At 44.3% G+C, this 24,257-nt stretch overlaps 2 protein-coding genes across 2 annotated transcripts in view; both read right to left on the bottom strand.

The window, feature by feature from the left end:
* The window catches only part of LOC115079099 (mucin-5B-like), a 67,336-nt gene extending 60,788 nt beyond the window's left edge, over positions 1 to 6,548 (bottom strand). The window contains exon 1 of the mRNA XM_029582180.1: positions 1,445 to 6,548. Coding sequence (XP_029438040.1) covers positions 1,445 to 6,422 — 4,978 coding nt within the window. The 5' untranslated portion in view covers positions 6,423 to 6,548. The remainder of the gene's footprint in view (positions 1 to 1,444) is intronic.
* A 478-nt stretch (positions 6,549 to 7,026) lies between these two features.
* LOC115079485 (mucin-5AC-like) lies at positions 7,027 to 12,155 on the bottom strand. The gene is given in 7 exon segments (XM_029583110.1): positions 7,027 to 8,923; positions 9,062 to 9,078; positions 9,132 to 10,649; positions 10,651 to 10,725; positions 10,727 to 11,312; positions 11,431 to 12,054; positions 12,151 to 12,155. Coding segments are annotated over 7 exon segments (4,722 nt in total).
* Positions 12,156 to 24,257: the final 12,102 nt, after the last annotated feature.

Raw genomic sequence — 24,257 nt, 5'->3', positions numbered from 1 at the left:
GTACCTGCGATAATGTCTTAGACTGAAGGGAGTCTTCGGAGATTAGGAACATAGGCTCTCGTGGAACGAGTACCCGTTCCTATCTGTAATAGAACTCACTGTGTTCATGTCTGCGATTGCTTCCAGGTAGTAAGGAGTCTTCTGAGCATTCAGGGATGTAGGCCCTCGAGGAGCGAGTACTGGATCCCGTCTTAGCAAACTGAAATCAAGAAGAGAAAGAGCAGGGTCCCCGAGGAGCGGGTACCCCTAGGTAATGTGGTGGAGGCAGACCAGCGGAGGATGAAGCGCGTCGGAATGATCCCCGCAATCAAACCCCTTGCTAACTCAATTCGTAGCTGCAAGTAAAGACCATTTAAACTAGAAGCGGATGACATCACTACGGGGGGACGCCCCTGAGGTTTGCGCCCTTGTCAGTAAAAACTCTGGAGCGCGAGTGAGCGCGTACGCCCTTACGTCATCAGGAACATGGCGGATCCACAGCGTCAGGCCAGCCCAGGGATTCCAGGAAGAACGGCGAGGAGAAGCCGCGGCAGCATCTGTCCGTCAGACTCGAAGGGAGTTGCTTCTAAGGTAGAGAGGGTGGGGCGAGGGCGAGAACAGGCATGAACACAACAGTATGTGAGAGAGGGGGGGGGGGGTGACAGCATGGTTGGTGAGAGGGGGTGGGGAGGGTATGAGAGAGAGCATGGGAGGTAAGAGAGGGTGGGTGGGGGAATGCATGTGGGTTTCAAAGAGAGGGAGCCTATATGAGGGGAGGGGGATGCCGGTGAGAGAGAATGTGTGTGTGAGAGAGGAGGGGGTTGTGGGGGAGTGCTAAAGACAGCTTGGTTGGTAAGAGGAGTAGTGCGCGGCATGCTTGACTGTGGGTTTCAGAGAGGGAGCCTATATGAGGGGATGTGTGTGTGCGCCAGATAGTGAGGGAACCTGTATGAGGGTGTTTGTATGTGGAAGGGACACTCTTACAGTGAATTTCTAGGGAAATTCAGCTCAAAACAAGAGCAGATGTGCCAATAAAAAGGCTCGCCATCTGGGTGGAGAACGGATACAGTTGCTAAAGTTGATGTGTATTACTCTAAATGTTTTAAGAATTCCATTGCCTATATTGTGCTATATTATTTCCTGATCCTTGCCATTAATCCCTACATGTTGCAATTACTATAACAAAAGCACACTGCGAACTCTGTTGCTGGAAAAGCATGATATAAATAAACACTGAAAATGAAGATGATGCTACTATTTGGTTATCCTTGATAGATTCTGAAAGAATGCAATGTAGACACAATTACAGTATGCATATGAGGAAATACAAGACTAAGACAGATGATATCCTAATTAATTTTACTATTAAAAGGAAGGAGAGAAAGAAAAAAACTGAAAGAAATTCAAAGGACTAAAAGAAGAATATTGACAGAATAGAAATAGTTGTAAAATAAAAATTACTTACCAGAAGCAAAATGAATATCATTAATAACACAGAAGCAGGGAATTCCTCTGGAAGATACAGGAAAAGAAGTAAAATGGAAAGATTTGGAAGATGTAACATTAGCCAATGTTGAGAATGAAGAACGAATTCTAGTTAAGGAGGAAACAGAAGAATATTCCTTAGAAGTTGAGGAAAGAAAACGTGATGATGATGTAACATGGCCAGTTGGACTAACTCCTGAGGTAATAGTTCTGGATGGTGTAGTAGTTTCAATTCTGCTTGCAGTAAATACAGTGGTGATAGTAGTCTCTGCAGCTACTGAAGTTGCAGTTTCCTTGGAGCTTGTAGAAGTTTTTGTTGTTAAGGGTGAACTGGCTGAGGTTCCTGAGCTGCCTGCTGCTGTTCGGGGAGTAAAGGTGGTTATAAGAAATGTTGTTGTTTTTATGCTTGTGCGGGTGTAGGGACTGCTTATGGTAATGACTGTGCTGGCAGTAGTTTCTGAAGTTGCGGTTTCTCTGGTGCTTGTTGAAGTTGTTACTGTGGGGGATGTGGTTGTGCAAAGACTATAATCATCACAACACAAAACTCTTATCTCATAGTCAAAGCACCGTTCTACGGGTGGTGCTTGATCTCTATTCTTGCATAGTAGTCCAAATGATACGTTGCACTGAACAACTTGTCCCATATTTCTAATTTGTTGCATGCTTAAGTCAGGGTAGTCTTTAGCTCTGCACTCGATACTTTCTGGGTGCTTGCATACTGAGTTTCCTGCTGCTAGAATGTTTTGATAGGTTTCATTATCTCCCCCTGCCACTCCAGGAGAAGAGGAATCAACATCATACCATGGCGTCAAATAACACAGAGGTGCACAAGGTGTGATTGGGTGAATGGAAGACATAGTTCTCGGTGTAGTAGTGCCAGATGTTGTAGTTTGTGGTGTTGTGGTTTCTGAGGTGGTGGTTCTCGAGGGAGTAGTGGTGGTCACTGATGAGGTTGGAGTAGTGCTTCTGACATAGGTGGTTGTTGCTGTTGGAGTACTTATGGTTGAAAGTGAAATTTTAGGAGATGTAAGTTTTTTGGTTGTTGTGCTTCCTGAGCTGATTGTGGTTGTTCTGGGAGCCGTGGTTGTGATCGATAATGTTGTAGTTTTTATGCTTGTGCTGGTGTAGGGACTACTTGTGGTAATGACTGTGCTGGCAGTAGTTTCTGAAGTTGTGGTTTCTCTGGTGCTTGTTGAAGTTGTTACTGGGGGTGTTGTGGTTGTGCAACGACTATAATCATCACAACACAAAAGTCTTATCTCATAGTCAAAGCACCGTTGTAAGGGAGGTGCTTGATCTCTGTTCTTGCATAGCAGCCCAAAGGATACGTTGCACTGAACAGCTTGCCCCATATTTGTAATTTGTTGCATGCTTAAGTCAGGATAGTCTTTAGCTCTGCACTCGATACTTTGCGGGTGCTTGCATAGTGAGTTTCCGGCTGCTAGAATGTTTTGATAGGTTTCATTATCTCCCGCTGCCACTCCAGGAGAAGGGGAATCAACATCATACCATGACGTGAAATAACACATAGGTGCACAAGGTGTGATTGGGTGAATGGAAGACATAGTTCTCGGTGTAGTAGTGCCAGATGTTGTTGAACTTGTAGTTTGTGGGGTTGTGGTTTCTGAACTGGTAGTTCTCGAGGGAGTAGTGGTGGTCTCTGATGAGGTTGGAGTAGTGCTTCTGACATAGGTGGTTGTTGCTGTTGGATTACTTATGGTTGAAAGTGAAATTTTAGGAGATGTAAGTTTTGTGGTAGTTGTGCTTCCTGAGCTGCTTGTTGTTGTTCTGGGAGCTGTGGTTGTGATTGATAATGTTGTAGTTTTTAAGCTTGTGCTGGTATAGGGACTGCTTGTGGTAACGACTGTGCTGGCAGTAGTTTCTGAAGCTGTGGTTCCTTTGGTGCTTGTTGAAGTTGTTTCTGGGGGTGTTGTGGTTGTGCAACGACTATAATCATCACAACACAAAAGTCTTATCTCATAGTCAAAGCACCGTTGTAAGGGAGGTGCTTGATCACTGTTCTTGCATAGCAGTCCAAAGGATACATTGCACTGAACAACTTGCCCCATATTTGTAATTTGTTGCATGCTTAAGTCAGGATAGTCTTTAGCTCTGCACTCGATACTTTGCGGGTGCTTGCATAGTGAGTTTCCTGCTGCTAGAATGTTTTGATAGGTTTCATTATCTCCCGCTGCCACTCCAGGAGAAGGGGAATCAACATCATACCATGACGTCAAATAACACATAGGTGCACAAGGTGTGATTGGGTGAATGGAAGACATAGTTCTCGGTGTAGTAGTGCCAGATGTTGTTGAACTTGTAGTTTGTGGGGTTGTGGTTTCTGAGCTGGTAGTTCTCGAGGGAGTAATGGTGGTCACTGATGAGGTTGGAATAGTGCTTCTGACATAGGTGGTTGTTGCTGTTGGAGTACTTATGGTTGAAAGTGAAATTTTAGGAGATGTAAGTTTTTTGGTTGTTGTGCTTCCTGAGCTGATTGTGGTTGTTCTGGGAGCCGTGGTTGTGATCGATAATGTTGTAGTTTTTATGCTTGTGCTGGTGTAGGGACTACTTGTGGTAATGACTGTGCTGGCAGTAGTTTCTGAAGTTGTGGTTTCTCTGGTGCTTGTTGAAGTTGTTACTGGGGGTGTTGTGGTTGTGCAACGACTATAATCATCACAACACAAAAGTCTTATCTCATAGTCAAAGCACCGTTGTAAGGGAGGTGCTTGATCACTGTTCTTGCATAGCAGTCCAAAGGATACATTGCACTGAACAACTTGCCCCATATTTGTAATTTGTTGCATGCTTAAGTCAGGATAGTCTTTAGCTCTGCACTCGATACTTTGCGGGTGCTTGCATAGTGAGTTTCCGGCTGCTAGAATGTTTTGATAGGTTTCATTATCTCCCCCTGCCAGTCCAGGAGAAGGGGAATCAACATCATACCATGGCGTCAAATAACACATAGGTGCACAAGGTGTGATTGGGTGAATGGAAGACATAGTTCTCGGTGTAGTAGTGCCAGATGTTGTTGAACTTGTAGTTTGTGGGGTTGTGGTTTCTGAACTGGTAGTTCTCGAGGGAGTAGTGGTGGTCACTGATGAGGTTGGAGTAGTGCTTCTGACATAGGTGGTTGTTGCTGTTGGAGTACTTATGGTTGAAAGTGAAATTTTAGGAGATGTAAGTTTTGTGGTAGTTGTGCTTCCTGAGCTGCTTGTTGTTGTTCTGGGAGCTGTGGTTGTGATTGATAATGTTGTAGTTTTTAAGCTTGTGCTGGTGTAGGGACTACTTGTGGTAACGACTGTGCTGGCAGTAGTTTCTGAAGTTGTGGCTTCTCTGGTGCTTGTTGAAGTTGTTACTGGGGGTGTTGTGGTTGTGCAACGACTATAATCATCACAACACAAAAGTCTTATCTCATAGTCAAAGCACCGTTGTAAGGGAGGTGCTTGATCACTGTTCTTGCATAGCAGTCCAAAGGATACATTGCACTGAACAACTTGCCCCATATTTGTAATTTGTTGCATGCTTAAGTCAGGATAGTCTTTAGCTCTGCACTCGATACTTTGCGGGTGCTTGCATAGTGAGTTTCCGGCTGCTAGAATGTTTTGATAGGTTTCATTATCTCCCCCTCCAACTCCAGGAGAAGGGGAATCAACATCATACCATGGCGTCAAATAACACATAGGTGCACAAGATGTGATTGGGTGAATGGAAGACACAGTTCTCGGTGTAGTAGTGCCAGATGTTGTTGAACTTGTAGTTTGTGGTGTTGTGGTTTCTGAGCTGGTGGTTCTCGAGGGAGTAGTGGTGGTCACTGATGAGGTTGGACTAGTGCTTCTGACATAGGTGGTTGTTGCTGTTGTGGGAGTACTTATGGTTGAAAGTGAAATTTTAGGAGATGTAAGTTTTGTGGTAGTTGTGCTTCCTGAGCTGATTGTGGTTGTTCTGGGAGCCATGGTTGTGATCGATAATGTTGTAGTTTTTATGCTTGTGCTGGTGTAGGGACTACTTGTGGTAACGACTGTGCTGGCAGTAGTTTCTGAAGTTGTGGTTTCTCTGGTGCTTGTTGAAGTTGTTACTGGGGGTGTTGTGGTTGTGCAACGACTATAATCATCACAACACAAAAGTCTTATCTCATAGTCAAAGCACCGTTGTAAGGGAGGTGCTTGATCACTGTTCTTGCATAGCAGTCCAAAGGATACATTGCACTGAACAACTTGCCCCATATTTGTAATTTGTTGCATGCTTAAGTCAGGATAGTCTTTAGCTCTGCACTCGATACTTTGCGGGTGCTTGCATAGTGAGTTTCCGGCTGCTAGAATGTTTTGATAGGTTTCATTATCTCCCCCTGCCACTCCAGGAGAAGGGGAATCAACATCATACCATGGCGTCAAATAACACATAGGTGCACAAGGTGTGATTGGGTGAATGGAAGACATAGTTCTCGGTGTAGTAGTGCCAGATGTTGTTGAACTTGTAGTTTGTGGTGTTGTGGTTTCTGAGCTGGTGGTTCTCGAGGGAGTAGTGGTGGTCACTGATGAGGTTGGAATAGTGCTTCTGACATAGGTGGTTGTTGCTGTTGGAGTACTTATGGTTGAAAGTGAAATTTTAGGAGATGTAAGTTTTTTGGTTGTTGTGCTTCCTGAGCTGATTGTGGTTGTTCTGGGAGCCGTGGTTGTGATCGATAATGTTGTAGTTTTTATGCTTGTGCTGGTGTAGGGACTACTTGTGGTAATGACTGTGCTGGCAGTAGTTTCTGAAGTTGTGGTTTCTCTGGTGCTTGTTGAAGTTGTTACTGGGGGTGTTGAGGTTGTGCAACGACTATAATCATCACAACACAAAAGTCTTATCTCATAGTCAAAGCACCGTTGTAAGGGAGGTGCTTGATCTCTGTTCTTGCATAGCAGCCCAAAGGATACGTTGCACTGAACAGCTTGCCCCATATTTGTAATTTGTTGCATGCTTAAGTCAGGATAGTCTTTAGCTCTGCACTCGATACTTTGCGGGTGCTTGCATAGTGAGTTTCCGGCTGCTAGAATGTTTTGATAGGTTTCATTATCTCCCCCTGCCACTCCAGGAGAAGGGGAATCAACATCATACCATGACGTGAAATAACACATAGGTGCACAAGGTGTGATTGGGTGAATGGAAGACATAGTTCTCGGTGTAGTAGTGCCAGATGTTGTTGAACTTGTAGTTTGTGGGGTTGTGGTTTCTGAGCTGGTAGGTTCTCGAGGGAGTAGTGGTGGTCTCTGATGAGGTTGGAGTAGTGCTTCTGACATAGGTGGTTGTTGCTGTTGGATTACTTATGGTTGAAAGTGAAATTTTAGGAGATGTAAGTTTTGTGGTAGTTGTGCTTCCTGAGCTGCTTGTTGTTGTTCTGGGAGCTGTGGTTGTGATTGATAATGTTGTAGTTTTTAAGCTTGTGCTGGTATAGGGACTACTTGTGGTAACGACTGTGCTGGCAGTAGTTTCTGAAGCTTGTGGTTCCTTTGGTGCTTGTTGAAGTTGTTACTGTGGGGGTTGTGGTTGTGCAACGACTATAATCATCACAACACAAAAGTCTTATCTCATAGTCAAAGCACCGTTGCTAAGGGAGGTGCTTGATCTCTGTTCTTGCATAGCAGTCCCAAAGGATACATTGCACTGAACAACTTGCCCCATATTTGTAATTTGTTGCATGCTTAAGTCAGGATAGTCTTTAGCTCTGCACTCGATACTTTCTGGGTGCTTGCATATTGAGTTTCCTGCTGCTAGAATGTTTTGATAGGTTTCATTATCTCCCCCTGCCACTCCAGGAGAAGGGGAATCAACATCATACCATGGCGTCAAATAACACATAGGTGCACAAGGTGTGATTGGGTGAAGGGAAGACATAGTTCTCTGTGTAGTAGTGCCAGATGTTGTTGAACTTGGAGTTTGTGGTGTTGTGGTTTCTGAGGTGGTGGTTCTCGAGGGAGTAGTGGTGGTCATTGATGAGGTTGGAATAGTGCTTCTGACATAGGTGGTTGTTGCTGTTGGAGTACTTATGGTTGAAAGTGAAATTTTAGGAGATGTAAGTTTTTTGGTTGTTGTGCTTCCTGAGCTGATTGTGGTTGTTCTGGGAGCCGTGGTTGTGATCGATAATGTTGTAGTTTTTATGCTTGTGCTGGTGTAGGGACTACTTGTGGTAACGACTGTGCTGGCAGTAGTTTCTGAAGTTGTGGTTTCTCTGGTGCTTGTTGAAGTTGTTACTGGGGGTGTTGTGGTTGTGCAACGACTATAATCATCACAACACAAAAGTCTTATCTCATAGTCAAAGCACCGTTGTAAGGGAGGTGCTTGATCTCTGTTCTTGCATAGCAGCCCAAAGGATACGTTGCACTGAACAACTTGCCCCATATTTGTAATTTGTTGCATGCTTAAGTCAGGATAGTCTTTAGCTCTGCACTCGATACTTTGCGGGTGCTTGCATAGTGAGTTTCCGGCTGCTAGAATGTTTTGATAGGTTTCATTATCTCCCCCTGCCAGTCCAGGAGAAGGGGAATCAACATCATACCATGGCGTCAAATAACACATAGGTGCACAAGGTGTGATTGGGTGAATGGAAGACATAGTTCTCGGTGTAGTAGTGCCAGATGTTGTTGAACTTGTAGTTTGTGGTGTTGTGGTTTCTGAGCTGGTGGTTCTCGAGGGAGTAGTGGTGGTCACTGATGAGGTTGGAGTAGTGCTTCTGAGATAGGTGGTTGTTGCTGTTGGAGTACTTATGGTTGAAAGTGAAATTTTAGGAGATGTAAGTTTTGTGGTAGTTGTGCTTCCTGAGCTGATTGCTGTTGTTCTGGGAGCCGTGGTTGTGATCGATAATGTTGTAGTTTTTATGCTTGTGCTGGTGTAGGGACTACTTGAGGTAATGACTGTGCTGGCAGTAGTTTCTGAAGTTGCGGTTTCTCTGGTGCTTGTTGAAGTTGTTACTGTGGGGGTTGTGGTTGTGCAACGACTATAATCATCACAACACAAAAGTCTTATCTCATAGTCAAAGCACCGTTCTAAGGGTGGTGCTTGATCTCTATTCTTGCATAGTAGTCCAAATGATACGTTGCACTGAACAACTTGCCCCATATTTCTAATTTGTTGCATGCTTAAGTCAGGGTAGTCTTTAGCTCTGCACTCGATACTTTCTGGGTGCTTGCATATTGAGTTTCCTGCTGCTAGAATGTTTTGATAGGTTTCATTATCTCCCCCTGCCACTCCAGGAGAAGGGGAATCAACATCATACCATGGCGTCAAATAACACATAGGTGCACAAGGTGTGATTGGGTGAAGGGAAGACATAGTTCTCTGTGTAGTAGTGCCAGATGTTGTTGAACTTGGAGTTTGTGGTGTTGTGGTTTCTGAGGTGGTGGTTCTCGAGGGAGTAGTGGTGGTCATTGATGAGGTTGGAATAGTGCTTCTGACATAGGTGGTTGTTGCTGTTGTGGGAGTACTATGGTTGAAAGTGAAATTTTAGGAGATGTAAGTTTTGTGGTAGTTGTGCTTCCTGAGCTGCTTGTTGTTGTTCTGGGAGCTGTGGTTGTGATCGATAATGTTGTAGTTTTTAAGCTTGTGCTGGTATAGGGACTACTTGTGGTAACGACTGTGCTGGCAGTAGTTTCTGAAGTTGTGGTTTCTCTGGTGCTTGTTGAAGTTGTTACTGGGGGGGTTGTGGTTGTGCAACGACTATAATCATCACAACACAAAAGTCTTATCTCATAGTCAAAGCACCGTTGCAAGGGAGGTGCTTGATCTCTGTTCTTGCATAGCAGCCCAAAGGATACATTGCACTGAACAACTTGCCCCATATTTGTAATTTGTTGAATGCTTAAGTCAGGATAGTCTTTAGCTCTGCACTCGATACTTTGCGGGTGCTTGCATAGTGAGTTTCCTGCTGCTAGAATGTTTTGATAGGTTTCATTATCTCCCCCTGCCACTCCAGGAGAAGGGGAATCAACATCATACCATGGCGTCAAATAACACATAGGTGCACAAGGTGTGATTGGGTGAATGGAAGACATAGTTCTCGGTGTAGTAGTGCCAGATGTTGTTGAACTTGTAGTTTGTGGTGTTGTGGTTTCTGAGCTGGTGGTTCTCGAGGGAGTAGTGGTGGTCACTGATGAGGTTGGAGTAGTGCTTCTGACATAGGTGGTTGTTGCTGTTGGAGTACTTATGGTTGAAAGTGAAATTTTAGGAGATGTAAGTTTTGTGGTAGTTGTGCTTCCTGAGCTGCTTGTTGTTGTTCTGGGAGCTGTGGTTGTGATCGATAATGTTGTAGTTTTTAATGCTTGTGCTGGTATAGGGACTACTTTGGTAACGACTGTGCTGGCAGTAGTTTCTGAAGTTGTGGTTCCTTTGGTGCTTGTTGAAGTTGTTACTGTGGGGGTTGTGGTTGTGCAACGGCTATAATCATCACAACACAAAACTCTTATCTCATAGTCAAAGCACCGTTGCAAGGGAGGTGCTTGATCTCTGTTCTTGCATAGCAGCCCAAAGGATACGTTGCACTGAACAACTTGCCCCATATTTCTAATTTGTTGCATGCTTAAGTCAGGGTATTCTTTAGCTCTGCACTCGATACTTTCTGGGTGCTTGCATATTGAGTTTCCTGCTGCTAGAATGTTTTGATAGGTTTCATTATCTCCCCCTGCCACTCCAGGAGAAGGGGAATCAACATCATACCATGACGTCAAATAACACATAGGTGCACAAGGTGTGATTGGGTGAATGGAAGACATAGTTCTCGGTGTAGTAGTGCCAGATGTTGTTGAACTTGTAGTTTGTGGGGTTGTGGTTTCTGAGCTGGTAGTTCTCGAGGGAGTAGTGGTGGTCACTGATGAGGTTGGAATAGTGCTTCTGACATAGGTGGTTGTTGCTGTTGGAGTACTTATGGTTGAAAGTGAAATTTTAGGAGATGTAAGTTTTGTGGTAGTTGTGCTTCCTGAGCTGATTGTTGTTGTTCTGGGAGCCGTGGTTGTGATCGATAATGTTGTAGTTTTTATGCTTGTGCTGGTGTAGGGACTACTTGTGGTAACGACTGTGCTGGCAGTAGTTTCTGAAGTTGCGGTTTCTCTGGTGCTTGTTGAAGTTGTTACTGTGGGGGTTGTGGTTGTGCAACGGCTATAATCATCACAACACAAAACTCTTATCTCATAGTCAAAGCACCGTTGCAAGGGAGGTGCTTTGATCTCTGTTCTTGCATAGCAGCCCAAAGGATACATTGCACTGAACAACTTGCCCCATATTTCGTAATTTGTTGCATGCTTAAGTCAGGGTAGTCTTTAGCTCTGCACTCAATACTTTCTGGGTGCTTGCATATTGAGTTTCCTGCTGCTAGAATGTTTTGATAGGTTTCATTATCTCCCCCTGCCACTCCAGGAGAAGGGGAATCAACATCATACCATGGCGTCAAAGAACACATAGGTGCACAAGGTGTGATTGGGTGAATAGAAGACATAGTTCTCGGTGTAGTAGTTCCAGATGTTGTTGAACTTGTAGTTTGTGATGTTGTGGTTTCTGAGGTGGTGGTTCTCGAGGCAGTAGTGGTGGTCATTGATGAGGTTGGAGTAGTGCTTCTGACATAGGTGGTTGTTGCTGTTGTGGGAGTACTTATGGTTGAAAGTGAAATTTTAGGAGATGTAAGGTTTGTGGTAGTTGTGCTTCCTGAGCTGCTTGTTGTTGTTCTGGGAGCTGTCGTTGTGATCGATAATGTTGTAGTTTTTAAGCTTGTGCTGGTGTAGGGACTACTTGTGGTAACGACTGTGCTGGCAGTAGTTTCTGAAGTTGTGGTTTCTCTGGTGCTTGTTGAAGTTGTTACTGGGGGTGTTGTGGTTGTGCAACGACTATAATCATCACAACACAAAAGTCTTATCTCATAGTCAAAGCACCGTTGCTAAGGGAGGTGCTTGATCTCTGTTCTTGCATAGCAGTCCAAAGGATACGTTGCACTGAACAACTTGCCCCATATTTGTAATTTGTTGCATGCTTAAGTCAGGATAGTCTTTAGCTCTGCTCTCGATACTTTGCGGGTGCTTGCATAGTGAGTTTCCTGCTGCTAGAATGTTTTGATAGGTTTCATTATCTCCCCCTGCCAGTCCAGGAGAAGGGGAATCAACATCATACCATGGCGTCAAATAACACATAGGTGCACAAGGTGTGATTGGGTGAATGGAAGACATAGTTCTCGGTGTAGTAGTGCCAGATGTTGTTGAACTTGTAGTTTGTGGTGTTGTGGTTTCTGAGCTGGTGGTTCTCGAGGGAGTAGTGGTGGTCACTGATGAGGTTGGAGTAGTGCTTCTGACATAGGTGGTTGTTGCTGTTGGAGTACTTATGGTTGAAAGTGAAATTTTAGGAGATGTAAGTTTTGTGGTAGTTGTGCTTCCTGAGCTGATTGCTGTTGTTCTGGGAGCCGTGGTTGTGATCGATAATGTTGTAGTTTTTATGCTTGTGCTGGTGTAGGGACTACTTGTGGTAACGACTGTGCTGGCAGTAGTTTCTGAAGTTGCGGTTTCTCTGGTGCTTGTTGAAGTTGTTAGTGTGGGGGTTGTGGTTGTGCAACGACTATAATCATCACAACACAAAAGTCTTATCTCATAGTCAAAGCACCGTTGCTAAGGGATGGTGCTTGATCTCTAGTTCTTGCATAGTAGTCCAAAGGATACATTGCACTGAACAACTTGCCCCATATTTGCTAATTTGTTGCATGCTTAAGTCAGGGATAGTCTTTAGCTCTGCACTCGATACTTTGCTGGGTGCTTGCATATTGAGTTTCCTGCTGCTAGAATGTTTTGATAGGTTTCATTATCTCCCCCTGCCACTCCAGGAGAAGGGGAATCAACATCATACCATGGCGTCAAATAACACATAGGTGCACAAGGTGTGATTGGGTGAAGGGAAGACATAGTTCTCGGTGTAGTAGTGCCAGATGTTGTTGAACTTGTAGTTTGTGGTGTTGTGGTTTCTGAGGTGGTGGTTCTCGAGGGAGTAGTGGTGGTCATTGATGAGGTTGGAGTAGTGCTTCTGACATAGGTGGTTGTTGCTGTTGTGGGAGTACTTATGGTTGAAAGTGAAATTTTAGGAGATGTAAGTTTTGTGGTAGTTGTGCTTCCTGAGCTGCTTGTTGTTGTTCTGGGAGCTGTGGTTGTGATTGATAATGTTGTAGTTTTTAAGCTTGTGCTGGTATAGGGACTACTTTTGGTAACGACTGTGCTGGCAGTAGTTTCTGAAGTTGTGGTTCCTTTGGTGCTTGTTGAAGTTGTTACTGTGGGGGTTGTGGTTGTGCAACGGCTATAATCATCACAACACAAAACTCTTATCTCATAGTCAAAGCACCGATGCAAGGGAGGTGCTTGATCTCTGTTCTTGCATAGCAGCCCAAAGGATACGTTGCACTGAACAACTTGCCCCATATTTCTAATTTGTTGCATGCTTAAGTCAGGGTATTCTTTAGCTCTGCACTCGATACTTTCTGGGTGCTTGCATATTGAGTTTCCGGCTGCTAGAATGTTTTGATAGGTTTCATTATCTCCCACTGCCACTCCAGGAGAAGGGGAATCAACATCATACCATGGCGTCAAATAACACATAGGTGCACAAGGTGTGATTGGGTGAATGGAAGACATAGTTCCCGGTGTAGTAGTGCCAGATGTTGTTGAACTTGTAGTTTGTGGTGTTGTGGTTTCTGAGGTGGTTGTTCTAGAGGGAGTAGTGGTGGTCATTGATGAGGTTGGAGTAGTGCTTCTGACATAGGTGGTTGTTGCTGTTGTGGGAGTACTTATGGTTGAAAGTGAAATTTTAGGAGATGTAAGTTTTGTGGTAGTTGTGCTTCCTGAGCTGCTTGTTGTTGTTCTGGGAGCTGTGGTTGTGATCGATAATGTTGTAGTTTTTAAGCTTGTGCTGGTATAGGGACTACTTGTGGTAACGACTGTGCTGGCAGTAGTTTCTGAAGTTGTGGTTTCCCTGGTGCTTGTTGAAGTTGTTACTGTGGGGGTTGTGGTTGTGCAACGACTATAATCATCACAACACAAAAGTCTTATCTCATAGTCAAAGCACCGTTGCAAGGGAGGTGCTTGATCTCTGTTCTTGCAGAGCAGCCCAAAGGATACGTTGCACTGAACAACTTGCCCCATATTTGTAATTTGTTGCATGCTTAAGTCAGGGTAGTCTTTAGCTCTGCACTCGATACTTTCTGGGTGCTTGCATATTGAGTTTCCTGCTGCTAGAATGTTTTGATAGGTTTCATTATCTCCCCCTGCCACTCCAGGAGAAGGGGAATGAACATCATACCATGGCGTCAAATAACACATAGGTGCACAAGGTGTGATTGGGTGAATGGAAGACATAGTTCTCGGTGTAGTAGTGCCAGATGTTGTTGAACTTGTAGTTTGTGGTGTTGTGGTTTCTGAGCTGGTGGTTCTCGAGGGAGTAGTGGTGGTCACTGATGAGGTTGGAGTAGTGCTTCTGAGATAGGTGGTTGTTGCTGTTGGAGTACTTATGGTTGAAAGTGAAATTTTAGGAGATGTAAGTTTTGTGGTAGTTGTGCTTCCTGAGCTGCTTGTTGTTGTTCTGGGAGCTGTGGTTGTGATCGATAATGTTGTAGTTTTTATGCTTGTGCTGGTATAGGGACTACTTGTGGTAACGACTGTGCTGGCAGTAGTTTCTGAAGTTGTGGTTTCTCTGGTGCTTGTTGAAGTTGTTACTGTGGGGGTTGTGGTTGTGCAACGACTATAATCATCACAACACAAAAGTCTTATCTCATAGTCAAAGCACCGTTGCAAGGGAGGTGCTTGATCTCTGTTCTTGCAGAGCAGCCCAAAGGATACGTTGCACTGAACAACTTGCCCCATATTTGTAATTTGTTGCATGCTTAAGTCAGGGTAGTCTTTAGCTCTGCACTCGATACTTTGCGGGTGCTTGCATAGTGAGTTTCCTGCTGCTAGAATGTTTTGATAGGTTTCATTATCTCCCCCTGCCACTCCAGGAGAAGGGGAATCAACATCATACCATGGCGTCAAATAACACATAGGTGCACAAGGTGTGATTGGGTGAATGGAAGACATAGTTCTCGGTGTAGTAGTGCCAGATGTTGTTGAACTTGTAGTTTGTGGTGTTGTGGTTTCTGAGCTGGTGGTTCTCGAGGGAGTAGTGGTGGTCACTGATGAGGTTGGAGTAGTGCTTCTGAGATAGGTGGTTGTTGCTGTTGGAGTACTTATGGTTGAAAATGAAATTTTAGGAGATGTAAGTTTTGTGGTAGTTGTGCTTCCTGAGCTGATTGTTGTTGTTCTGGGAGCCGTGGTTGTGATCGATAATGTTGTAGTTTTTATGCTTGTGCTGGTGTAGGGACTACTTCTGGTAACGACTGTGCTGGCAGTAGTTTCTGAAGTTGTGGTTTCTCTGGTGCTTGTTGAAGTTGTTACTGGGGGTGTTGTGGTTGTGCAACGACTATAATCATCACAACACAAAAGTCTTATTTCATAGTCAAAGCACCGTTGTAAGGGAGGTGCTTGATCACTGTTCTTGCATAACAGTCCAAAGGATACATTGCACTGAACAACTTGCCCCATATTTGTAATTTGTTGCATGCTTAAGTCTGGATAGTCTTTAGCTCTGCACTCGATACTTTGCGGGTGCTTGCATAGTGAGTTTCCGGCTGATAGAATGTTTTGATAGGTTTCATTATCTCCCCCTCCCACTCCAGGAGAAGGGGAATCAACATCATACCATGGCGTCAAATAACACATAGGTGCACAAGGTGTGATTGGGTGAATGGAAGACATAGTTCTCGGTGTAGTAGTGCCAGATGTTGTTGAACTTGTAGTTTGTGGTGTTGTGGTTTCTGAGCTGGTGGTTCTCGAGGGAGTAGCGGTGGTCACTGATGAGGTTGGACTAGTGCTTCTGACATAGGTGGTTGTTGCTGTTGGAGTACTTATGGTTGAAAGTGAAATTTTAGGAGATGTAAGTTTTGTGGTAGTTGTGCTTCCTGAGCTGATTGTTGTTGTTCTGGGAGCCGTGGTTGTGATCGATGAGGTTGTAGTTTTTATGCTTGTGCTGGTGTAGGGACTACTTGTGGTAACTACTGTGCTGGCAGTAGTTTCTGAAGTTGCGGTTTCTCTGGTGCTTATTGAAGTTGTTACTGTGGGGGTTGTGGTTGTGCAACGGCTATAATCATCACAACACAAAACTCTTATCTCATAGTCAAAGCACCGTTGCAAGGGAGGTGTTTGGTCTCTGTTCTTGCATAGCAGCCCAAAGGATACATTGCACTGAACAACTTGCCCCATATTTCTAATTTGTTGCATGCTTAAGTCAGGGTAGTCTTTAGCTCTGCACTCAATACTTTCTGGGTGCTTGCATATTGAGTTTCCTGCTGCTAGAATGTTTTGATAGGTTTCATTATCTCCCCCTGCCACTCCAGGAGAAGGGGAATCAACATCATACCATGGCGTCAAATAACACATAGGTGCACAAGGTGTGATTGGGTGAATAGAAGACATAGTTCTCGGTGTAGTAGTTCCAGATGTTGTTGAACTTGTAGTTTGTGATGTTGTGGTTTCTGAGGTGGTGGTTCTCGAGGCAGTAGTGGTGGTCATTGATGAGGTTGGAGTAGTGCTTCTGACATAGGTGGTTGTTGCTGTTGTGGGAGTACTTATGGTTGAAAGTGAAATTTTAGGAGATGTAAGTTTTGTGGTAGTTGTGCTTCCTGAGCTGCTTGTTGTTGTTCTGGGAGCTGTGGTTGTGATCGATAATGTTGTAGTTTTTAATCTTGTGCTGGTATAGGGACTACTTGTGGTAACGACTGTGCTGGCAGTAGTTTCTGAAGTTGTGGTTTCTCTGGTGCTTGCTGAAGTTGTTACTGTGGGGGTTGTGGTTGTGCAACGACTATAATCATCACAACACAAAAGTCTTATCTCATAGTCAAAGCACCATTGCAAGGGAGGTGCTTGATCTCTGTTCTTGCATAGTAGTCCAAATGATACGTTGCACTGAACAACTTGCCCCATATTTCTAATTTGTTGCATGCTTAAGTCAGGGTAGTCTTTAGCTCTGCACTCAATACTTTCTGGGTGCTTGCATATTGAGTTTCCTGCTGCTAGAATGTTTTGATAGGTTTCATTATCTCCCCCTGCCACTCCAGGAGAAGGGGAATCAACATCATACCATGGCGTCAAATAACACATAGGTGCACAAGGTGTGATTGGGTGAATGGAAGACATAGTTCTCGGTGTAGTAGTTCCAGATGTTGTTGAACTTGTAGTTTGTGGTGTTGTGGTTTCTGAGGTGGTGGTTCTCGAGGGAGTAGTGGTGGTCATTGATGAGGTTGGAGTAGTGCTTCTGACATAGGTGGTTGTTGCTGTTGTGGGAGTACTTATGGTTGAAAGTGAAATTTTAGGAGATGTAAGTTTTGTGGTAGTTGTGCTTCCTGAGCTGCTTGTTGTTGTTCTGGGAGCTGTGGTTGTGATTGATAATGTTGTAGTTTTTAAGCTTGTGCTGGTATAGGGACTACTTTTGGTAACGACTGTGCTGGCAGTAGTTTCTGAAGTTGTGGTTCCTTTGGTGCTTGTTGAAGTTGTTACTGTGGGGGTTGTGGTTGTGCAACGGCTATAATCATCACAACACAAAACTCTTATCTCATAGTCAAAGCACCGTTGCAAGGGAGGTGCTTGATCTCTGTTCTTGCATAGCAGCCCAAAGGATACGTTGCACTGAACAACTTGCCCCATATTTGTAATTTGTTGCATGCTTAAGTCAGGGTATTCTTTAGCTCTGCACTCGATACTTTCTGGGTGCTTGCATATTGAGTTTCCTGCTGCTAGAATGTTTTGATAGCTTTCATTATCTCCCCCTGCCACTCCAGGAGAAGGGGAATCAACATCATACCATGACGTCAAATAACACATAGATGCACAAGGTGTGATTGGGTGAATGGAAGACATAGTTCTCGGTGTAGTAGTGCCAGATGTTGTTGAACTTGTAGTTTGTGGGGTTGTGGTTTGTGAGCTGGTAGTTCTCGAGGGAGTAGTGGTGGTCACTGATGAGGTTGGAATAGTGCTTCTGACATAGGTGGTTGTTACTGTTGGAGTACTTATGGTTGAAAGTGAAATTTTAGGAGATGTAAGTTTTGTGGTAGTTGTGCTTCCTGAGCTGCTTGTTGTTGTTCTGGGAGCTGTGGTTGTGATCGATAATGTTGTAGTTTTTAATCTTGTGCTGGTATAGGGACTACTTTTGGTAACGACTGTGCTGGCAGTAGTTTCTGAAGTTGTGGTTCCTTTGGTGCTTGTTGAAGTTGTTACTGTGGGGGTTGTGGTTGTGCAACGGCTATAATCATCACAACACAAAACTCTTATCTCATAGTCAAAGCACCGTTGCAAGGGAGGTGCTTGATCTCTGTTCTTGCATAGCAGCCCAAAGGATACGTTGCACTGAACAACTTGCCCCATATTTGTAATTTGTTGCATGCTTAAGTCAGGGTATTCTTTAGCTCTGCACTCGATACTTTCTGGGTGCTTGCATATTGAGTTTCCTGCTGCTAGAATATTTTGATAGGTTTCATTATCTCCCCCTGCCACTCCAGGAGAAGGGGAATCAACATCATACCATGACGTCAAATAACACATAGGTGCACAAGGTGTGATTGGGTGAATGGAAGACATAGTTCTCGGTGTAGTAGTGCCAGATGTTGTTGAACTTGTAGTTTGTGGGGTTGTGGTTTCTGAGCTGGTAGTTCTCGAGGGAGTAGTGGTGGTCACTGATGAGGTTGGAGTAGTGCTTCTGACATAGGTGGTTGTTGCTGTTGTGGGAGTACTTATGGTTGAAAGTGAAATTTTAGGAGATGTAAGTTTTGTGGTAGTTGTGCTTCCTGAGCTGCTTGTTGTTGTTCTGGGAGCTGTGGTTGTGATCGATAATGTTGTAGTTTTTAAGCTTGTGCTGGTATAGGGACTACTTGTGGTAACGACTGTGCTGGCAGTAGTTTCTGAAGTTGTGGTTTCTCTGGTGCTTGTTGAAGTTGTTACTGTGGGGGTTGTGGTTGTGCAATGACTATAATCATCACAACACAAAAGTCTTATCTCATAGTCAAAGCACCGTTGCAAGGGAGGTGCTTGATCTCTGTTCTTGCAGAGCAGCCCAAAGGATACGTTGCACTGAACAACTTGCCCCATATTTGTAATTTGTTGCATGCTTAAGTCAGGGTAGTCTTTAGCTCTGCACTCGATACTTTCTGGGTGCTTGCATATTGAGTTTCCTGCTGCCAGAATGTTTTGATAGGTTTCATTATCTCCCCCTGCCACTCCAGGAGAAGGGGAATCAACATCATACCATGGCGTCAAATAACACATAGGTGCACAAGGTGTGATTGGGTGAATGGAAGACATAGTTCTCGGTGTAGTAGTGCCAGATGTTGTTGAACTTGTAGTTTGTGGTGTTGTGGTTTCTGAGCTGGTGGTTCTCGAGGGAGTAGTGGTGGTCACTGATGAGGTTGGAGTAGTGCTTCTGAGATAGGTGGTTGTTGCTGTTGGAGTACTTATGGTTGAAAATGAAATTTTAGGAGATGTAAGTTTTGTGGTAGTTGTGCTTCCTGAGCTGATTGTTGTTGTTCTGGGAGCCGTGGTTGTGATCGATAATGTTGTAGTTTTTATGCTTGTGCTGGTGTAGGGACTACTTCTGGTAACGACTGTGCTGGCAGTAGTTTCTGAAGTTGTGGTTTCTCTGGTGCTTGTTGAAGTTGTTACTGGGGGTGTTGTGGTTGTGCAACGACTATAATCATCACAACACAAAAGTCTTATTTCATAGTCAAAGCACCGTTGTAAGGGAGGTGCTTGATCACTGTTCTTGCATAACAGTCCAAAGGATACATTGCACTGAACAACTTGCCCCATATTTGTAATTTGTTGCATGCTTAAGTCAGGATAGTCTTTAGCTCTGCACTCGATACTTTGCGGGTGCTTGCATAGTGAGTTTCCGGCTGATAGAATGTTTTGATAGGTTTCATTATCTCCCCCTCCCACTCCAGGAGAAGGGGAATCAACATCATACCATGGCGTCAAATAACACATAGGTGCACAAGGTGTGATTGGGTGAATGGAAGACATAGTTCTCGGTGTAGTAGTGCCAGATGTTGTTGAACTTGTAGTTTGTGGTGTTGTGGTTTCTGAGCTGGTGGTTCTCGAGGGAGTAGCGGTGGTCACTGATGAGGTTGGACTAGTGCTTCTGACATAGGTGGTTGTTGCTGTTGGAGTACTTATGGTTGAAAGTGAAATTTTAGGAGATGTAAGTTTTGTGGTAGTTGTGCTTCCTGAGCTGATTGTTGTTGTTCTGGGAGCCGTGGTTGTGATCGATAAGGTTGTAGTTTTTATGCTTGTGCTGGTGTAGGGACTACTTGTGGTAACTACTGTGCTGGCAGTAGTTTCTGAAGTTGCGGTTTCTCTGGTGCTTATTGAAGTTGTTACTGTGGGGGTTGTGGTTGTGCAACGGCTATAATCATCACAACACAAAACTCTTATCTCATAGTCAAAGCACCGTTGCAAGGGAGGTGCTTGATCTCTGTTCTTGCATAGCAGCCCAAAGGATACGTTGCACTGAACAACTTGCCCCATATTTGTAATTTGTTGCATGCTTAAGTCAGGGTATTCTTTAGCTCTGCACTCGATACTTTCTGGGTGCTTGCATATTGAGTTTCCTGCTGCTAGAATGTTTTGATAGCTTTCATTATCTCCCCCTGCCACTCCAGGAGAAGGGGAATCAACATCATACCATGACGTCAAATAACACATAGATGCACAAGGTGTGATTGGGTGAATGGAAGACATAGTTCTCGGTGTAGTAGTGCCAGATGTTGTTGAACTTGTAGTTTGTGGTGTTGTGGTTTCTGAGGTGGTGGTTCTCGAGGGAGTAGTGGTGGTCATTGATGAGGTTGGAGTAGTGCTTCTGACATAGGTGGTTGTTGCTGTTGTGGGAGTACTTATGGTTGAAAGTGAAATTTTAGGAGATGTAAGGTTTGTGGTAGTTGTGCTTCCTGAGCTGCTTGTTGTTGTTCTGGGAGCTGTGGTTGTGATTGATAATGTTGTAGTTTTTAAGCTTGTGCTGGTGTAGGGACTACTTGTGGTAACGACTGTGCTGGCAGTAGTTTCTGAAGTTGTGGTTTCTCTGGTGCTTGTTGAAGTTGTTACTGTGGGGGTTGTGGTTGTGCAATGACTATAATCATCACAACACAAAAGTCTTATCTCATAGTCAAAGCACCGTTGCAAGGGAGGTGCTTGATCTCTGTTCTTGCATAGCAGCCCAAAGGATACGTTGCACTGAACAACTTGCCCCATATTTGTAATTTGTTGCATGCTTAAGTCAGGGTAGTCTTTAGCTCTGCACTCGATACTTTCTCGGTGCTTGCATATTGAGTTTCCTGCTGCTAGAATGTTTTGATAGGTTTCATTATCTCCCCCTGCCACTCCAGGAGAAGGGGAATCAACATCATACCATGGCGTCAAATAACACATAGGTGCACAAGGTGTGATTGGGTGAATGGAAGACATAGTTCTCGGTGTAGTAGTGCCAGATGTTGTTGAACTTGTAGTTTGTGGTGTTGTGGTTTCTGAGGTGGTGGTTCTAGAGGGAGTAGTGGTGGTCACTGATGAGGTTGGAGTAGTGCTTCTGACATAGGTGGTTGTTGCTGTTGTGGGAGTACTTATGGTTGAAAGTGAAATTTTAGGAGATGTAAGTTTTGTGGTAGTTGTGCTTCCTGAGCTGCTTGTTGTTGTTCTGGGAGCCGTGGTTGTGATCGATAATGTTGTAGTTTTTATGCTTGTGCTGGTATAGGGACTACTTGCGGTAACGACTGTGCTGGCAGTAGTTTCTGAAGTTGCGGTTTCTCTGGTGCTTGTTGAAGTTGTTACTGTGGGGGTTGTGGTTGTGCAACGACTATAATCACAACACAAAAGTCTTATCTCATAGTCAAAGCACCGTTCTAAGGGTGGTGCTTGATCTCTATTCTTGCATAGTAGTCCAAATGATACGTTACACTGAACAACTTGCCCCATATTTCTAATTTGTTGCATGCTTAAGTCAGGGTAGTCTTTAGCTCTGCACTCGATACTTTCTGGGTGCTTGCATATTGAGTTTCCTGCTGCTAGAATGTTTTGATAGGTTTCATTATCTCCCCCTGCCACTCCAGGAGAAGGGGAATGAACATCATACCATGGCGTCAAATAACACATAGGTGCACAAGGTGTGATTGGGTGAATGGAAGACATAGTTCTCGGTGTGTAGTAGTGCCAGATGTTGTTGAACTTGTAGTTTGTGGTGTTGTGGTTTCTGAGCTGGTGGTTCTCGAGGGAGTAGTGGTGGTCACTGATGAGGTTGGAGTAGTGCTTCTGAGATAGGTGGTTGTTGCTGTTGGAGTACTTATGGTTGAAAGTGAAATTTTAGGAGATGTAAGTTTTGTGGTAGTTGTGCTTCCTGAGCTGCTTGTTGTTGTTCTGGGAGCTGTGGTTGTGATCGATAATGTTGTAGTTTTTAAGCTTGTGCTGGTATAGGGACTACTTGTGGTAACGACTGTGCTGGCAGTAGTTTCTGAAGTTGTGGTTTCTCTGGTGCTTGTTGAAGTTGTTACTGTGGGGGTTGTGGTTGTGCAACGACTATAATCATCACAACACAAAAGTCTTACCTCATAGTCAAAGCACCTTTGCAAGGGAGGTGCTTGATCTCTGTTCTTGCAGAGCAGCCCAAAGGATACGTTGCACTGAACAACTTGCCCCATATTTGTAATTTGTTGCATGCTTAAGTCAGGGTAGTCTTTAGCTCTGCACTCGATACTTTGCGGGTGCTTGCATAGTGAGTTTCCGGCTGCTAGAATGTTTTGATAGGTTTCATTATCTCCGCCTGCCACTCCAGGAGAAGGGGAATCAACATCATACCATGGCGTCAAATAACACATAGGTGCACAAGGTGTGATTGGGTGAATGGAAGACATAGTTCTCGGTGTAGTAGTGCCAGATGTTGTTGAACTTGTAGTTTGTGGTGTTGTGGTTTCTGAGGTGGTGGTTCTAGAGGGAGTAGTGGTGGTCATTGATGAGGTTGGAAGTAGTGCTTCTGACATAGGTGGTTGTTGCTGTTGTGGGAGTACTTATGGTTGAAAGTGAAATTTTAGGAGATGTAAGTTTTGTGGTAGTTGTGCTTCCTGAGCTGCTTGTTGTTGTTCTGGGAGCTGTGGTTGTGATCGATAATGTTGTAGTTTTTAAGCTTGTGCTGGTATAGGGACTACTTGTGGTAACGACTGTGCTGGCAGTAGTTTCTGAAGTTGTGGTTTCTCTGGTGCTTGCTGAAGTTGTTACTGTGGGGGTTGTGGTTGTGCAACGACTATAATCATCACAACACAAAAGTCTTATCTCATAGTCAAAGCACCGTTGCAAGGGAGGTGCTTGATCTCTGTTCTTGCATAGTAGTCCAAATGATACGTTGCACTGAACAACTTGCCCCATATTTCTAATTTGTTGCATGCTTAAGTCAGGGTAGTCTTTAGCTCTGCACTCAATACTTTCTGGGTGCTTGCATATTGAGTTTCCTGCTGCTAGAATGTTTTGATAGGTTTCATTATCTCCCCCTGCCACTCCAGGAGAAGGGGAATCAACATCATACCATGGCGTCAAATAACACATAGGTGCACAAGGTGTGATTGGGTGAATGGAAGACATAGTTCTCGGTGTAGTAGTTCCAGATGTTGTTGAACTTGTAGTTTGTGGTGTTGTGGTTTCTGAGGTGGTGGTTCTCGAGGGAGTAGTGGTGGTCATTGATGAGGTTGGAGTAGTGCTTCTGACATAGGTGGTTGTTGCTGTTGTGGGAGTTCTTATGGTTGAAAGTGAAATTTTAGGAGATGTAAGGTTTGTGGTAGTTGTGCTTCCTGAGCTGCTTGTTGTTGTTCTGGGAGCTGTGGTTGTGATTGATAATGTTGTAGTTTTTAAGCTTGTGCTGGTGTAGGGACTACTTGTGGTAACGACTGTGCTGGCAGTAGTTTCTGAAGTTGTGGTTTCTCTGGTGCTTGTTGAAGTTGTTACTGTGGGGGTTGTGGTTGTGCAATGACTATAATCATCACAACACAAAAGTCTTATCTCATAGTCAAAGCACCGTTGCAAGGGAGGTGCTTGATCTCTGTTCTTGCATAGCAGCCCAAAGGATACGTTGCACTGAACAACTTGCCCCATATTTGTAATTTGTTGCATGCTTAAGTCAGGGTAGTCTTTAGCTCTGCACTCGATACTTTCTCGGTGCTTGCATATTGAGTTTCCTGCTGCTAGAATGTTTTGATAGGTTTCATTATCTCCCCCTGCCACTCCAGGAGAAGGGGAATCAACATCATACCATGGCGTCAAATAACACATAGGTGCACAAGGTGTGATTGGGTGAATGGAAGACATAGTTCTCGGTGTAGTAGTGCCAGATGTTGTTGAACTTGTAGTTTGTGGTGTTGTGGTTTCTGAGGTGGTGGTTCTAGAGGGAGTAGTGGTGGTCACTGATGAGGTTGGAGTAGTGCTTCTGACATAGGTGGTTGTTGCTGTTGTGGGAGTACTTATGGTTGAAAGTGAAATTTTAGGAGATGTAAGTTTTGTGGTAGTTGTGCTTCCTGAGCTGCTTGTTGTTGTTCTGGGAGCCGTGGTTGTGATCGATAATGTTGTAGTTTTTATGCTTGTGCTGGTATAGGGACTACTTGCGGTAACGACTGTGCTGGCAGTAGTTTCTGAAGTTGCGGTTTCTCTGGTGCTTGTTGAAGTTGTTACTGTGGGGGTTGTGGTTGTGCAACGACT

This window comes from Rhinatrema bivittatum, chromosome 17 (genome assembly GCF_901001135.1).
Source record: "Rhinatrema bivittatum chromosome 17, aRhiBiv1.1, whole genome shotgun sequence".
Lineage (NCBI taxonomy): Eukaryota > Metazoa > Chordata > Amphibia > Gymnophiona > Rhinatrematidae > Rhinatrema > Rhinatrema bivittatum.
Note: the sequence above shows the minus strand (reverse complement) of the source record. Positions and strands in the feature narration are given on the sequence as shown.